The sequence below is a fragment of the Mus musculus genome, chromosome 1, assembly GCF_000001635.26.
Source record: "Mus musculus strain C57BL/6J chromosome 1, GRCm38.p6 C57BL/6J".
Lineage (NCBI taxonomy): Eukaryota > Metazoa > Chordata > Mammalia > Rodentia > Muridae > Mus > Mus musculus.
Window position 1 is genome coordinate 164,248,305 of NC_000067.6, and position 17,483 is coordinate 164,265,787.

Consider the following 17,483-nt stretch of genomic DNA (forward strand, 5'->3'; position numbering starts at 1 on the left):
GCCAACAAAAAGTGACGAAATAAAGCAAAAGCCTCTTGCTGATTAACTCGGTCATCCTCGTTTTCTTTCTGTCTATAGTAAAAGGCCCCAAATCTCAGTTCTCAGGTCCAGCTTGTGTCTTTCTACCACATTTAAAGACAATGTTAAAAAAAAAAAAAGCAAACTAAATCAAACCCAGCAACAACAACAAAAAGCTCTTGGAGCCCAGGGATTGCATTCTCCCGCCTCAAGGTTAAAGGTTTGCAAGCCTGTGTCATCATGTGTCCCGGGCAGAGGACCAACATCAGTAGGTTGGCAGATAAGACTGAGCAGACTCGCTGCGATGAAGCACACATCCGGGGATCCCGCTCTAGGGAGCCTTCCGGACGTGTGATCGGAAAATGCCTGGTGACCGATCCGACCAGGGAGGGTGTGTAGGGTCCTCGCCACAGAGTCCAGACATGGCCCCTAAAAGTCCGATGTCCCAGAACCCCTCACGTCAGAGCCCGGGCGCGCAGCCCCAAGCGGCCTTTCTGTCTTTTGAGCCACTGGCCAATAGGGAAGCAGGGAGGTTGGCTCCGGCCGGGAGGCATTGGCGAGGAGGAGGTTCCCGGGGGCGTGGCTAGTGATCGTCTGCTGTGGGTGGGCGTGGCGTGGGGCGTGGCCAGGCGGAGGCGGGCCAGACCGGGAGGCGGACCTAGGGAAAGGGCGTTCTGCGGTCGGGGCGGGGCGTGGGGGCGGGGCCAGGCGGGGTGGCGGGCCAGACCCGGAGGCGGACTTAGGGAAAGGGCGTTCGGCTAGCGAGCTGTGGCCGCCGGCGGGCGGTGGGGACTCCAAGCACCTTGACCCTGGCGCGAGGCGGCGTCGCGCACGCTTACAGGTGCCCGCGCGGGCTCGCGGCTCGGGCGCCCTCCCGTTGGCCGAGAAGGAGGAGGGGGCCGTGTCGGCGTCCAGCCCCTCGCGCCCAGGATGGACGTGCCAGCCAGGGTGTCCAGACGAGCGGCGGCGGCGGCGGCCAGGATGCTTCTGCGTACTGCCCGCGTCCCTCGCGAGTGCTGGTTCCTGCCGACCGCGCTGCTCTGCGCCTACGGCTTCTTCGCAAACCTCCGGCCGTCGGAGCCGTTCCTCACGCCCTACCTTCTGGGACCCGACAAGAACTTGACCGAGAGACAGGTAGGCAGGAGCGGCAGGCGGGGAGGCCGAGCATGTCAGATGTTTGTGGAGGGTCTGGCGGCGGAGTCCCGGAGCGGGCTACGCAGATATCTGTTCGGATTTCTGCTCGCTTGGAAAAGTGGCCTTACTCTTTGCGTTTCTAGCACGTTCCGTGCGAGACTAAGCAAGATGGGCCGCAGCCCACGTGCATGTGTGTTTCAGGCCGTATGTGGATAACCCGGTTCTGCCCGGACAAGTCCTGTGGGAGCTGCTGGGGACCGGGGACAGTGCGTGGATAAAGAAAACAGTAAACTCGACTTTCAGTAGAATATGTACATATGAGTGTTTGTATGTATATATGGATGGATGTTATTTGGCTTTGTTTTTGTGAGAGGGTCCCCCTTTCCTTCCCCTCCTTGACTTTGTTTACCCCTGACAAGATAGATACGCGCTATTACAGAAGGACAATACAGGACAGTAGTACGCCATCCGAATATGGGTGCTTGATTAGGTAAGACTGTGTCCAAAGATTTACTGCACCCTCTGAAGTCCGTCTCTGGGATGAAAACAGACGGTGTCATATAATTGGTACTTAGCTTTTCTCGGATGGTGAAGTGTTGCTTCACCTACAGGTTTTATCCTCCGTACAGGTGTTTTTGAGGGCTGTGATGCACATGGGCCATGACCAAGAACTCCTGCGCAGACATTTATTCAAGATACAAACTTGTACGCACAGCACCACAGAAGTGCATAGTATACTTCAGAAATGTGCCTAACTCCTGTGATTAAAGCTCATTATCCCGGCACTTGGTTTTGTCAGAGGAGCTTGTAGATGGAGATTGCTGCTCCAGGACCCTTTCCTTGAGTATCCAAAAGAGTGAAAGCTCAGGTCCGATGTCTTTTCCCTACTGTCAGATGAGTGGATGCTGAATAATTGCCACCTTCTTCCTATACCCGGTTTCCTTCCTTACCGCGCTGCTTCCCTGCCCAGGTGGCTGTAGAATATGACTCCCATTTAAGCCTCCCTGTCATTTCCTGTCAGTCATCACTTCTGAGGAGCAACTAACTCAATAACTTGGCATGCCAGGTCAGAGCAAGAGGTGACACTACCAGACCCATTTCAGACTGGCAGGATATAATTACTCAGAGTCCAGTTTGTTGTGCCTTTATTCAAGGTCACCTGGGAAAGAATTGAGAGTCAGTGTGGAATCCCGGATCCACTGACATTTAGCAAGTACAGCTGACTTCTGCCGTAATGTTACACCCTGCTCCCTAGTCTTATGGATCATGTCACAGTTATTCATTATCCATGTGTATTTTGGTGCTGGTTAAAGCCAACAGTAGAAAGATAAAGCCTTCTGATTTAGAATGGTTTTTCCAAGAAGAAAATTGCTCTGTGGTTATAAGAAAGTGCGATCTTGGAGACCCAGGACAACCACTGAACCTGAGGTATAGACCCTGAGGCAGACATGACTCAGCATGTGAGCAGAGTAAGCAAGTTTGCATGCAAACTGCTGTGCGATCTGCACAGTGTATGTCCTTGCCTGACAGAAGCATGTGAGGAGAAATGTGCTCTTGGTGTTGATATTTGAAAGTTGATATGTTTTGTCAGGGGACCTGGATCAAGAGCTGCTGTGTGCTGCAGTATGGCATGCTCTGCCCTCTCAGCAGGCCTTACATATAGGGGGTATAAGAGTATAGCAGCGTGCTGGGCCCAGCAAATGCTTGTTCATTGTACGACAACACAAGGATGCTTGTCTTAGTGCCAAGTAGTCGAGGCAAGGGGATTTAAAGAGAAATCTAGTGATCTGGGATGTGGGATCTTGGAGTCTTTGCTAAAATGCTAGTGTAGCCCTTCTTTCCAGGTTGAGAATCCTACATTTAAAAACAAAACGAAAACCTAGTAGCTGAAATAGAACCACTGTTGTCCTTCACGAATGAGCACTTGCTTTCAGCAACGGACAGCTAAATAAAACATTGAATGATTTTTAAGCAAAGTAAATCCCAGGTTATAGTCAGTGACATTTGTACTGAAGTTTATATTTTTCCCTTGAAGACATCAGAAGTGCCAACCTGGGTTATCTTAAATCATGCTGAGTGCCTAAGGCTCAAGGGCAGAATTTCCCCTCTCCATTCCCATTCTAGAATTTTACCACTTTAAGATTGAGGCAGGTTCTAATTGGACTATGTCCCAATCATTAAAAGCCAAACATTAATAAAAGCTATTTACTTATTATGCTAGGAACTGAATCCAGGGCTCCTTTGGCTCCTTTTGCTATACTGCTGAGCTACATTTCCAGACTTTTTCTTTTTTAATTTTGTAGTTAGTGCAGGACCGTGTAAGTGTTTGCCATGTGTGTATGGGAGACTGTGAAGGCCAGAAGAGGAAGGATGTCAGAACCCCTTTAGCTGGAGTTATGGGTGGATATGAACCAACTGGCATAGGTGCTGAGAACTGAGCCCCGGTCCTCTGGAAGAGTAGTTGATGCTTCTAACCACTGAGCCTTAGCTAGTCTTGTTGACCATTTTTTAGGGATGTTCTTGAAAAGTTGCTCAGAGTATTCCTAAACTTATGATCTTCCTGCCTCAGCCTGTCTGGGATTACGATTGTTTATTGCTGTAGCCAACAGAATTCTTTATCTCTGAAAAGTGTTTTAACTTTTCTTGGTAGCATTCGGTTTTGATGTTTACTGCTTTTCTTTGACTTGTAAAACCATTTCACATATTCTGCTTGACACTCTGAGCCTTGGAGATTCCTTTTGCCCTTTTAGTCCATCCAGGCTTCATTCATATGACAATTCTAAATCTAGTATATTCACCAACTCACCTATGTATGGTCCAGTACTCAAAAGTATGATCTCTGCTTGAGATAATCTTTCTCTCTCTCTCTCTCTCTCTGTGTGTGTGTGTGTGTGTGTGTGTGTGTGTGTGTGTCTGTGTCTGTCTGTCTGTCTGTCTGTCTGTGGGTTCTTTTCCTATCTTCCTTATCTTTCTGGACCCACCATGTTTTCAGTTTCCATTTTAAATTCTGTGTGTGTACATGTTTCTTACTTGGCTCAGAACTCCTGGAACTAAAGGTTCATTCATTCATTCTTTTAAAATCTCAATACAGATTAAGTAGTGCTATGTAAATATGTATTCATCAAGTAGGGTCACAGAGCTCTTTACCTGGTTTTCTTCAGTCAACGTGGGAATTGGTTTAAAACCGAACAATTTACTTTCCCGTAGCATATCTCCCAGAAGAAAATGCACACAAACAAGTTCTGCCCAAGGTTGTGAAAGGCACTTTGACTAGAACAGATCGATTGATTCCCTTTGATCTCGTGGTGGGTGTTGCCTGGGATGAGAGCTAGCCAACAGAAAGGTAATAAGGGGATGTGTGCCCTTTGTTTGTTTTTGCCTGTGAGAAGCTGTTCTTCAAGAGCCAAATATCTATTAAAGGAAGATTTTCTGCTGTTAAGACTTCTCTATCAGAAATGTTTTGAAAGAATGTCCTTTGAGACCTACCTCTCCAGACTATGTGGTCTCTGTCTCTGAGGAGTCCCTGTCATGGTCTCCCTCCGTAGAGATGGGAAAACTTCTGCAAGCGATAGAAGGAAACTTCGGGCGTTCGGAATCACTAGCAGTTTTGTGACTGAAGAAAGTAGATGCTTTGGTGTGCTGGGTTGGGAATATCATTCTCTGCCAATCCTGACTGTGTAATGCAGCATTCTCCAACACCAAGTTTCCTTCTTGTAAAACAGAGATGGTAAAGCAGTTGCTTCTTAGGACTGTTTGGATTAACTGGAAATAGCTGAGGTCAAGTTCACAGCATGGTATGTGGGAGATGTGCTGCTATGGTTCTTTTGATAGTGGGAGAGGAGGTTTCTGTTTTTGTTTTTCTTGATTGCTGTTCCTTGTAAGAATAAACGTAGATCACTTAATTAGAGGGAGTTAAAGCTAGCCCATCTGGTCTCCCGTGTTCCACCTGCCCCATCCCTTGGCGTACTTAGTTGACATGGCAGTGTTACTGGTAGTATTACTTTCCCTCATCTTCATTATTCAAATTGTGGGTTTGTGTTGGTGTAGCACTAACCTCATGAGGGTTATTTATTTATTTATTTATTTATTTATTTATTTATTATGAATCAAGGCTTTCCTGTGTTACCAAACTGGCCTTGAACTACTTAATGGTCCTCCTGCCTCAGTCTACAGGCATGCACCACCACACCCTTTCAATTGATAAAGGATGGGACTTACGAAATGGAACATTAGCAATTAATTAAGGACAGCTACTTCTGAAAGTTCCATGTCTAAACAAAGTTTTACCAGGCTGAACTGTTGGCCAAAACTCTGGAACGCAAGAAGATGGGGTGCTGAAGTAAGTGATAGAGAATATCTTAAAACGTTTTAGTAACATAATTGTATGTATCCATTTGTTACTGTAACAACTTCAGCACGTGCATATGGGATTCAGCGATCACATCGGAACAATTCGCCTCTCCACCATTTCCTTATATTTGGAGCCCTTGAGTTGCTCCCTTCCAGTTATTCATAAACTCATAAAATATATAATCAGTTGTGATTGAGTACAGCCATTCCAGAACATAGTGGAACGACTGTCTCAACTATGCTCACAGCCTGAGGTAATCTCTGTGCGGTATTTTTACTGGCTTGTTTTGGCTTCCATGTAACATTTGCCTTTCTGTGTCTGGATCACTTAACCTAAAATATAGCTTCTGCTTCTATCCGTGTTGCTGCAGGTGACCCGGCTTCATTCTTCTGTGTGGTCCAGTAATAGCCCGTTGTGCAGCGAGACCATAGTTTCAGTGAAGAATACCGTTTAAGGAAAGGTTTATTGGCCAAAAGTTTTGTGGTAGAGAAAGACATGGTAAGGGACCATGTCACATAGGAGACAGTCACATTTTAGAGACCAGGTGGAGGGTAGTATCTGGGAGAACAGGGGTACAGGGGAGCAGGGAGTTGCTCATTGGAACACAACTGAAAATATCTGTAGGGAAGGCTTCTTCCAGCCCCCCAGCCTCCATCCTCCACCCCCTTGCTAGGGGATGCAGGATGCTTTGTTTCTCACTTGTTAGAATTTGCACTTTTGACAGAGAGTCCCTTCACCAGTTCCTATGGTCATACTGATTTTGAGGCCACTCTGGTGTACATAGCAAGTTCCAGGCCAGTCGTCACTACTGCATCACTGGCCCCCCCTAACCCCCCAAGCCCCAGAGCAACCACAAAGCAGAAACACCCTAAACTGACTGCTGTAGGTCCTTAGTGCATTGCTAGGTGCTGAGCTCCCTGTAAGAGAAGGAACTTTTCAGTGGTCACTCTTACCAGGAAAATGAGGCTCCCGGTGGAACTGTGCTGGTTGGTATAGTCCAGGAGCCATTTTTATTCAGTCTTCTAGTTTTCAGAGCTGTGGAAAGGCGAGTAAGTGGTTATATATTTAATCCTTGCATCAGACAGTCCTGTAGTGCAGGGTTTGTCCTCTTGTGCTGATGATAAGGATGAATTCGAAGGGGGACTAAACCTTACCTACCCACAAGCCCCTGCTTCCAGCTCTCCAGCACTCATTGAATGTGGCACAATCTGGACTTGACCTTGGCCTCTGCTAGCCATGAGATTTTGTTGCAATGCTGGGCAGTGGCAGTGAGTCCGGGTTTCCTTGCAGCCATTCATTCATGAAGGAAGCTAACAGGTACTCTACAGGGCACTGCACTGCTAAATGGTGAGGTTCTTTGGGGTGTGTACACTAAATACTTTTCTTTAAATTTGTGTGTGATGCATGTTTATGCTTTCAGAAATGAGGGCATGATACGTTTAGCTTGAGGTAAACATAGGATGTCTTCCTCAGCCATTCTCCTTTATTTTTCTGTTACAGAATCTCTCACTGAACATGTAGCTCACCAGATGTTACCAGATTAGCCTATGTTAGCTAATTGGCCAGCAAGCCCCAGGAACCCTCCCATCTCTTCCTCCCCAGTGCTGAGATCACAGCTTTCTACTGAGTACTGGGGATCTCAACTCAGGTCCCCATGTTTATATTCAACTGAACTGTCTCTCCAACCCCAAGCACATTTTTTAATGTTCAGCTGATAGCAAGTTTATTAGCACTCACCCATTCTAAGTTGAGGAACAGCTCTTAATTACACAAGTAATGGAACTGAAATTCCAAATGCAATCTTTCTCATTTAAAATGCATCTTGAGAATTATGTTTACAGAATCTCAATTTTAAATTGTGCATAAAAACGAAATAGCAATAAGTTCCAGTTAACCTTATGTCATATAAATCAAAATAGCTAAAGCAAGGATTCCTGTGTAACTATTATAAAGATATAATAAATATTTGAGATGATAAATTACCTAAATATCCTGAGTTGGGTATTACAGTGTATACATGTACCAAGATACACTGTATCTCATAAACATGTACAACTATATAAATTATTTTTTAATTTAGGAAAAGAAAAATAAAACACCAAACACTTAAACTTTAGGTCATGTTACCACTAAGTAAGAAAGCCACAGCTGCTGCGCATAGTCCTGCTGCCCAGGAAGAGCTGTTTTATCAAGGCATAAGACAGACACACTCTTTTCTTCCACCCCACAAAGAGCAAAGCTTAACATCAGAGAAGTCTCATTACACACTGTTAAAGGGGTGGCCCATAATACATTGCCCATGCTTCAGTGGATGACCCGATACCCACACCTATGTGCATATAAGCAATGCTAGTCGGACTCTGGGTTATAGAAAAAGGAGGAGTCTGGGAAGAGGAGAAAGTAATAATGAAGAGTTGGAGGGGGGGGAGTAGAAGTAGATATCATCTAAATACTTTGTACATATGTATGAAATCTAATAGAAATAATAATAAATTTTAGAGATAAATTGACAGTGATTTAATTTCCAAAACATGTGTTGGTCCTTGTGTCTTCCAGACAGTCTGCTGCCTGTTAAGTTATACAGATGAGTGCTGGATCCGCCTCTCAGAAACCTTCAAGTGCTGGGGATGAGTGAGATAGAAAATCCCCGTAATCGCAGCACACGGAAGGCTGAGGCAGGAGGCTCCGCAGTCCCAGACTAGTTTGATCTTCAGTGTGCTTTTGAGTCCAGCCTGGGCCACAGAGCAAGATCCTTGGTGTAGGGAAAGGGTTTTATTATGCCGAGGGGATAGGAAAGGCTACTCCAGGAGTTACCTGAACTTACTGTGGCCAGTATTTCTCCGGGGATAAGGGAGTGTTGGTGGGCTGTTTTGTAGGAATACATTCTTATGGCTTGTCGGGTCTGTTGATCACTAACGAGCTTTCACTCTTCCTACCAGGTCTACAATGAAATTTATCCGGTGTGGACGTACTCTTACCTGCTGCTGCTGTTTCCCGTGTTCCTTGCCACAGACTACCTCCGGTACAAGCCTGTCATCCTGCTGCAGGGACTCAGCCTGATTGTGACGTGGTTCATGCTGCTCTATGCCCAGGGACTGCTGGCCATTCAGTTCTTGGAATTCTTCTACGGCATCGCCACAGCCACCGAAATCGCCTACTACTCCTATATCTATACTGTGGTGGACCTGGGCATGTACCAGAAAGTCACAAGCTACTGTAGAAGTGCCACCTTGGTGGGCTTTACAGTGGGCTCCGTCCTAGGGCAGATCCTCGTCTCCGTGGTGGGCTGGTCACTGTTCAGCTTGAACGTCATCTCCCTCACCTGTGTTTCTGTGGCTTTTGCTGTGGCCTGGTTTCTGCCTATGCCACAGAAGAGCCTCTTCTTTCACCACATTCCTTCCTCCTGTCATGGAGTGAACGGCCTCAAGGTACAAAACGGTGGCATCGTTACTGATACCCCAGCAGCTAACCATCTTCCTGGATGGGAGGACATTGAGTCAAAAATCCCTCTAAATTTAGATGAGCCTCCGGTGGAAGAACCGGTGAGTTCAGCCTTAAGTTTGTGGTTGCTGTTCTGTGCGTTGCCTAATGGTAGTGAAACAGACAGGCAAGCCCATTCCACCGGGCCACTCAGTCATTAAGATGCAACTGATTTATATACTGGATAATCAATTTATTCTCCCCTAGAATGCATGATCCTCAAAGCACTAGCATAGCGTTATGAGTCATGTCAGAAATGACTTGGGGCTGCATCTTCATTTTTGTATCCCTACTGCTTGCTAGACACAAAGGAAGCACTCAGACAGTGTTTGCTAGTGAGCATTTGGAATGATTCAGTTGGTGATCTGTGTCTACTTGTAGCTTCTGACTCAAAGCTCAGAGTTGGTTTTTTGTTTTGTTTGGTTTTTTGGTTTTTTCGAGACAGGGTTTCTCTGTGTAGCCCTGGCTGTCCTGGAACTCACTTTGAAGACCAGGCTGGCCTCGAACTCAGAAATCCACCTGCCTCTGCCTCCCGAGTGCTGGGATTAAAGGCGTGCGCCACCACGCCCGGCCGAAGCTCAGAGTATTTAAAGATAGAGAATTACTTTCCTTTTCTGGGCTGGAAGGATGCATGTTATTTATTTCAAATGATGCTCTGTTGGTTTGTTGTAGAAGGGCAGTGAATGAATGATAGAGAAGATAGCAGACAAATCAAGATGTGATTTTAAAGCTCTTTCTTAGAAGAGAGGAGGAGTCCAGCATTTAAAACAGTCTCCCCACTCTTTGTAACTAGGAAGATGAGTTAACGCCCCAGTTTATTTTTCTAATATAAAGGTGTGTGTGTGTGTGTGTGTGTGTGTGTGTGTGTGTGTGTTGTTTTGCCTGTCAGGTTATAGGGTGTGAGAGACAAGGACAAGATTCATTCCAGCTACACTGAAGCAGTTTGGGTTTTCCTGAAATGTTGCTTGGCCATAAGCCTACTAACATTCCTGTCTTGATTAGGGAATCTCAAACTGAATTATAGGTTTTGTAGACTGAATGAAAATGCAGAACTACTATGAATAGCTTGATTCTACCTAAAATCAACCTAGTAGTTTCTTCCCAGCCTATAAAAGCCTCGCCCAGGGAGCTAGTTGAAATTGTATCTCAGGGAGCCTAGTCCTCTACAGACAGGGGTATGCCTATCACGGGACACACCTCTGACTACTCAGGGCACCAGCTCTGGTCAAAATGACCAGGGATTAAGTATGTGGATTCTGGCATAGTTTGTTAAGTGGCACTGGAGAGTTAGCAGAGGGCTGGTTGGTTCTATTCATTTGCTAGATCTCACATAGTAGGGAAAACATGGACTCTTCTGGTTGTTTTCAAGTGTGTTACAGTGGCTTTGGCAAACCTGAATATACCTAATAGTTATATAAGTATATACTTTAAATATTAACATTAGTTATAGTTTAAAAAATTTATAGAACAGTGGGGTTTTATATTAAGAAATATAAAGGAAAGGGCATTTGTTTGTAGCAGCCACTGCATACAAATGTGTGTATAGTTGTTGTATGCATATGTATAACAAAACCAAGAACTTTATAGGACAATATTTACTCTGTTATCTGTTTCATTAACTTTTTAAATTCAAGTCATTGCCTATTAAATACAGTTTTTTGCCACGTTGAGTTAACAGTTTCAATAGCTCTTCTATACCAACGTGAACTTTATTATTTATCAGTAGCCAAAATGTCAGTATTTGGACTGGATGTGGCAGTACACACCTATTGTCACAGCACTCCAAGGCTGCGGCAGGAAGATGGCAGGTTCTCTGTCAACCTGGGTTACACTGTGAGGCCATGTCTCAAAAGACCCCAACAAAAACACATGTTAAAGCATACGGCAATTTTCACTAGAAGTAATCTCCCAACAGGGCATAGAGCAGTCTGAGGGCCTAGATCTCATCTCTCCTATTCTTACCGAGATAAGATTGGCATCCAAGATCAGTAGCATATACATACTTGCACAGATAACATTCACACACAATATGAGACTCACTTCCCACTTTACCTCATAAAGGCTTTCACTGAGTTACATTGTCAGACTGTGAGGTTAGCTACAGTGTGGGAGAGATTAGCTTCCATTGGTTTCCTGATATCCCAGGCTCAGTGGCTGATACCCTGGTGGCTGGGCAGTGCTTTGGCCACCACATTGACTGCTGTTTTCCTACAGAAAGCGTGAAGGGAAGCCAGGATATAGATATTGAGGATTGCAGAGCCATTTAAGCTAGCAAAACATATAACCACATTAAATCACAGTTGCAATGTTAATTTAAGAGTAGATGGCTAGGTGGGTGGTTTATCGTGACTTTTCAGAAAGAGGAAATTAAGCAGGACTCGGAATAATGGTCTACTTGCCTTAGACTTACCTCAAGTATTGTTGAGTTCTTTTTAGAGATAGCCTATTGCTTTAGAGCAAAGGGGACCGACATTGAGGGAGGGGACACCAAAGCCAGTGATTTTTTTTTTCTTTCAGGAGGGCTAGCGTTAGGCTCTGTGGGAAACCACTGACCAAACGTGTGAGGCCCTAGGCTTAACTCCTAGCATTAAAAAAAGTAAAATGTCATCTAGTATAGTGGCACTGGTGTGCTATTCCTTATTCTGGAAACTGAGGCTGAAAGACTTCAAGGGCGAGGACAGCCTGGGCTACATCACAAAGTGTCTTAAAGTAAAATAAAACAAAATTCAAATCAACCCCTTTCTGAGATAGAGATTGCCATGCCATTCCTTCTTCACAGTTCTCTCAAGCTGAAAGGCCTTTCCAGACTGGCACTTTTCCTTTGAGTAAGCACCCGCAGTGTGCATGCTAACGTTTCTCCTGTAGTATTTAGTAGTGCTGTGTGATGTTTTAAAGAAAAAAAAAATGACTCCAAACTCTGCTCCTACTACTTCTAGGGCAAGTTAATTAGTTTTGCAGACTTTACTTCCTTATTGGTGTGTCTATATTTTGATTACATATGGGGTAATATAAAGGTCTCAGATGAGCGTACAGAGTGGGCATTTCATACCCAGTGGACGGTACTGATGTCACCACTAACCCAACCGCAGAGAGCAAACAAATGTGTTCCTTTGCTGTAAATGTTATCTGTGAGTTTGTAAATAATCTTTCCTGTCTGCACAAGAGGATATAAACATAATTGCTCATAAGTATAGATATGAGTGTGCCTGTGTGTGTGTGTGTGTGTGTGTGTGTGTGTGTGTGTGTGTGTGTGTGCATATTTTACTGTAAATAGTTAATAATTTGCCTAAGGTTGTGTAAATGTAAACAGTGAAGCCAGGACCAAAACTCAGAGTAGCTTCAGGGCTCCTGTCTGTCCTTGCTAACCTGTGCTATTGTTCTGCTCGAGTAAAATAAGCACTTGGTTTTTACAAAGGAAAAAAAAATCTCTGAGAAAACTGAGCTTGCGCCATGTCTGCAGCAACCCTACCACGGTGTTCAGCTCTGTTTCCGTTTGCTGTGCAGGAGGAGCCCAAGCCAGACCGGCTGCGGGTGTTCAGAGTCCTGTGGAATGACTTCCTGATGTGTTATTCCTCCCGCCCTCTGCTCTGCTGGTCCGTGTGGTGGGCCCTGTCCACCTGCGGCTATTTCCAAGTGGTGAACTACGCGCAGGGATTGTGGGAGAAGGTGATGCCTTCTCAGAATGCTGACATCTACAATGGCGGTGTGGAGGCCGTTTCAACCTTGCTGGGTAAGTAGTTAGGCCAGCAGGCTTCAGGCTCTCTCCCTCCCCCGAGCTCTGAAAGAGCCCAAAGGAATGGCTTGTTTGGAGCTCCGATTTTTTTTTTACTAGGGAAAAACTTGGACATAATCAAGTGGTAGGGATCTTTGACCAACAGACACACTCTCGGAAATGGGAGGTACTGATTTTCAAGATGGTTTTCTTCTCTTATCCTTGTTCCACTTGCCTGTGTTCAGTGAGATTTTGAATAGCAGTGTACTATAGTTTATGACGGTAGCTAATGTCTCTTGAGTGTTAATATGTACTGAACACTGATCTGTAAACAATAGGTATATTAGTTGTATTTCAGAATTCCTGAGATAGTTACAATTATTGTTGTCATTTTACAATTGGAAACTTTGGACATGTTGATAATTTATCTAAAATCAATAAATGGTAGCTAGCAAAATAAAGATTAGAACTTGGGCATGGTGGCTTCAGAGCCTGTGTCCTTGATAACACGTTCTGTTCCTTTCTACTTTGTTGCCCTACTTCATAAGGTTGTTGGAAGATTCTACATAATAGCTCTAAGCACTTACTAATTGTGGCTGGCACCCAGAAAGCACTCCCATATTATAGCTGTCATCACTGGCATCACGTCACTCAAGGGAAGAGAAGCCATTTTGCATATACTAGATTGATTGTGTCTTGGTCTGAAGCAGAGATGACTCACCCAGCCATATTGCCAAATCAGATGCAGTAATTTTCTGGGACTCTAGCCCGTGCTTCAGGCCAAATACATTTCCATAGCAGAAGGCTGGGCCTGTGTCCTCCTCTTCTGTCTACTTGCCAGATGTGCTGATTCAGGCTCACCTCGGTGGCAACGTGCTATTCCATCAAGTTCAAAATGTCTCTGCTTAAGTTTCAAGGAACTCCGTGTTCTCGAGCTTCCTAATTTACACGTTGAAGGTCTGAATGCATAATAATCTGAGCTGCATTTTTATTGTGTTGAAATAGAGTTTCTATAGTCAATGATTAGAACCCTTTTTTGTTTTGTAGGTGCTAGTGCTGTGTTTGCAGTTGGCTATATAAAGCTATCTTGGTCAACTTGGGGAGAAATGACGTTGTTCCTGTGTTCTCTCCTGATTGCTGCTGCAGTGTATGTCATGGACACTGTGCAGAGCATCTGGGTGTGCTATGCATCCTATGTTGTCTTCAGAATCATCTACATGGTACTCATCACCATAGCAACGTATGTATTTTAACTCAGAAGTATTAGGAAAAGTTATGGGCAAGATAAACTTGGATTTCTTTACAACCCAAAAATATTAAAATTTCTATTTAAAGGAGGCAAATGGGAGAAAGCTTCGTATTGTAGTTATTGTACGTTTCCCCCCACCACCCCCACCCAGGAAATATTTAGGGAAAATTTGTTTGTTCTCTTGTATTTTTATCCCACTGTTTTCTTATGTTCCCATAAGATTTATATGTCATGCAGCAACAAACCATGTTTCACATTTCAGAAAGGGAGTTAGCAGTAAAGAGAAGGGGATATGTTCATGTTGAAAGTAAAAATGTGTAACAGTTTAGGAGGAGGTTTGGGTACTCCAGTCACCGTTTTTCTTTTGAAAGTTTCCAGATTGCTGCGAACCTCAGCATGGAACGTTACGCCCTTGTGTTCGGCGTGAACACCTTCATTGCCCTGGCATTGCAGACTCTGCTCACTCTGATTGTCGTGGATGCCAGGGGCCTTGGCTTATGTATCACCACTCAGGTGAGATGTCTCCATCGGCCCCGAAAGTAGTTTACCTGATGAGGGTGGCAGAAGTGGGACACGTCTTATGAAAACAAATTCAAACATTCTGAACAGATCCAACCTAAGTGTCCTCCCGTCTTTCGGCCACCTCCCCATTCTTAGGTCTTTTCTGTGGAGAATGTTGGGACCATTGTCTTTTGGATGAGGTCCTGAAGGTCCTTCTCAACCATGGGAAGTTTGGTCCCTAGATCTAGAGTTACAGATGCTTGCGGTTGCCATGTAGGAGCTGGGGCTTGAACTCAGGCCCCCCGGAAGAACAGCCATGTTCTTAGCTGCAGAGCTGTCTCTCCAGCCCCTCATTCTTCATCTATAACCCTGAAGTACTGTATTAGATGCCCTGCTTCGTGGCCCCTCAGAGCCCTTTAAGTCCCCTTCCTCCTCTTTATAAAGCCAGTCTTCATCCAAATACAAAGTAGTTAAGGTCGATAAGTATTACGATTCTCAACATGTGACCCATCGAGAAAGCAGTAGTGCAGATGCTCCCAGAATGGCCACTTTCATCCACTCTGGAGTCCTCGGGTAGAGTCTGTGTGCGTACAACCCATCTCCAGATAATTTCATGAACGACTACTTTTCTCTCTTGCAGTTCCTGATTTACGCCAGTTACTTCGCAGCCATCTCTGTGGTTTTCCTGGCGAATGGCATAGTCAGTATTATAAAGAAATGCAGAAAGCAGGAAGATCCCAGCTCCAGCCCCCAAGCCTCCACGTCCTAACGGGCTCCCGAAGTGCTGCTGCTTCCAAGCAAGGATTTTGCACCGCAGCTGCTTGGATGTATTTAAACTCCTCATGGTTCAGATAGCTATTTCTGAATGTATATTTCATGGCTTCAAAGCAGCTACTCAACTAACACCTTGCAGTCTTGGAGTTAGTATAATACTGCTAAGAGAAGCCGGAAGCTTTTTTTTCTTGGATTGCTTATGAGCAGTAATTTAAGAAAACCCACAAAACTTGATTGTGAAAAACCGAATAACCAAGCAGCGCGTCTGCTCTTTCCCTGATTCGCATGTGACTGTGATGCTTTCCAGTCACATTCATCACGCACTCAGACCTGTGGCCTGGTGGGACCAGGGCTTCAGGAGCCACAGGATGGTACAAGCCTCGACAGACACGTTCTGTCAGCACTTGCCCCGGCCACCTCATTCTGGTTTCAGTGTTACTTGTGCGCATGTGTGTGTGTGTCTGCAGATGGAAATCATTCCCCACTGGCAGTATCTGCTCGGGTTCAACGCTCTGTCCTCTGAGGAGTGTTGTGTCTGATTTTATTTTAAAAGTTCACGGTATGAGAGTTAGTGCTTCTTCCCAATTTGACCGTTGTATATTTTTGGAAACGTTCTTTAGAATACATTTCTGCATTATTTGTATGCTTCCCAGAGAAGCTCATTTCATTACAAAAGGCACATTTTAAAGCCTGCTGATAACTGAGGAGGGCTAATGAGATAGGTTTGCTCGTCTGTAATAGTTATGTATGAAGGACTCTTAATTGCAACTGAAAAGGTCGTGTATAGGTTAGAGATACAGGGAGCCCATTTTATATTTGCATACCCTTTTATTTCCAAAACAAAATGAGCTCTTTTCCCTTGAGACAATATCATTCCCATATACCTCTCATTGTCTTGGCTTTCTTATCCAAGACGAGAAGATATCAGTCGGAACTGGATTATTCCACAGCCTTTTTATAAACTGAGCCTCTTCTTAATGATTGTTCTGGGCTTGGCAGTAGGATAGACTTGATGCCTGCGTTTTGGACCTTAGACCTGCCCGCCTTCGTTCCTACAGTTAGATCATCTTGAGAGATACTTAAAAGTATCTCCTCCTTACTTGAAAGAATGATGTTCTACATGCTAATATTTGTGAGACATGAAAACTATTTCAAAGCCAACTTTGTTGTCTTGTTGTATAAGAAATCTAGGTAGGTGCTTTCAACTAGAGTGTTGACCTTGTTAAGACGGACGTAGCTGCACGGTATTCTCAATACTGAGATTGCAAAACTGAAGCTTGACAAGTGTGTGGAAGACCCTGGCTCAAGTTCCAGCACTGGAAAGACCAAAGTGCAAACGTGCATGGGAGGAGTGAGGGTAACAGAGGCCATGGCGTACGTCTTCCTTTGCAGCTAGGGAAAGAGAAGAACACTAAGGAGATGGAGAACTAAGGTCAGAGTAGCAGTCTCCAGTCTTACATTTTGGTCTCTTTCCTCCTATACTTCCTTGTTGCTCTATAAGAAGTTGGTTGCCCAGAAACAAGAAGAAACATTGTGATTGCGAAGTGTCATTTTGTTTTTTTTTTAAATAACATGTATTATGGTACAATCAAATTGTTCACATTACCAAAGCAATATTTCTTTGGGATTCAGTTCAGTGTTTGTGGCATCTAATCTGATCCTTCTTTACGTGTCTAAATCAAGACTGTATCCACATTTTACCACGCGGCCATACTTGCAGAATGCAGACCCTAGTGGGCTGTACTGTATGCACTTTGATGAAGACGTGAAAAGAATCTGTTGTACTTTTTATTCAATCTGTATAGACTATAAAACTATTTTTATTAAATAAATATTTTACAGTAAATTTTCCCTTTTCACTCAGAATTATTTTGAGTTCATCTTCAAAGGGAGGTTTATGTCTGTAAATCTCCTAATAACCTTTCCTGGACAAGCATGCCTCTCGCCTTCCCAGCTAAACCTCCAGTCAGCCCATTAACCCCTCCCTGTCTCTGTGGCCTCCTTTGCTCTCTCCCCTGCACTCCCCCCACCCCCTGCAGCACCCCTTGCTGGCACCGTCTGCAACGCTGGTTTCCCTACACGGCTCATGTCTCTTTTTAAAATATTCTTCCCTTCAGAAACTACAGCAGTGTCAGTCCCTTTGCTAGCAAGTAAACCTTTTAAATTAAGGAAATTAAAGCCAGGGCTGGACGTCTTGTCTTGAAACTCCGTAGTCTCTTTATTCCATACCAGAATATTCTAATGTCCAGAGAAGCACCTTCATT

At 44.5% G+C, this 17,483-nt stretch overlaps 1 protein-coding gene across 2 annotated transcripts; it reads left to right on the top strand.

Annotated features, from left to right (window-relative positions):
• The first annotated feature begins 741 nt into the window (after positions 1 to 741).
• Slc19a2 (solute carrier family 19 (thiamine transporter), member 2) lies at positions 742 to 17,081 on the top strand. Of its 2 annotated transcripts, none has more exons than NM_054087.3 (6): positions 742 to 1,152; positions 8,443 to 9,045; positions 12,488 to 12,713; positions 13,743 to 13,935; positions 14,316 to 14,457; positions 15,086 to 17,081. In NM_054087.3, exons 1-6 carry the CDS (start codon positions 949 to 951, stop codon positions 15,212 to 15,214), a joined length of 1,497 nt encoding a protein of 498 aa, NP_473428.1. In that variant the 5' UTR covers positions 742 to 948; the 3' UTR covers positions 15,215 to 17,081. The 2 variants fall into 2 exon arrangements, with proteins under 2 accessions (NP_473428.1, NP_001263384.1); NM_001276455.1 differs by having other exon boundaries at positions 8,443 to 8,931.
• The last annotated feature ends 402 nt before the right edge of the window (positions 17,082 to 17,483 follow it).

Bases quoted from the DNA above. Each gene is read 5' to 3' on its own strand.
- Slc19a2 (NM_054087.3), top strand. From the start codon at position 949: ATGGACGTGCCAGCCAGGGTGTCCAGACGAGCGGCGGCGGCGGCGGCC. The intron at 12,714-13,742 runs GTAAGTAGTTAG...TTTGTTTTGTAG, and splicing joins GGCCGTTTCAACCTTGCTGG to GTGCTAGTGCTGTGTTTGCA. The intron at 14,458-15,085 runs GTGAGATGTCTC...TCTCTCTTGCAG, and splicing joins GCTTATGTATCACCACTCAG to TTCCTGATTTACGCCAGTTA.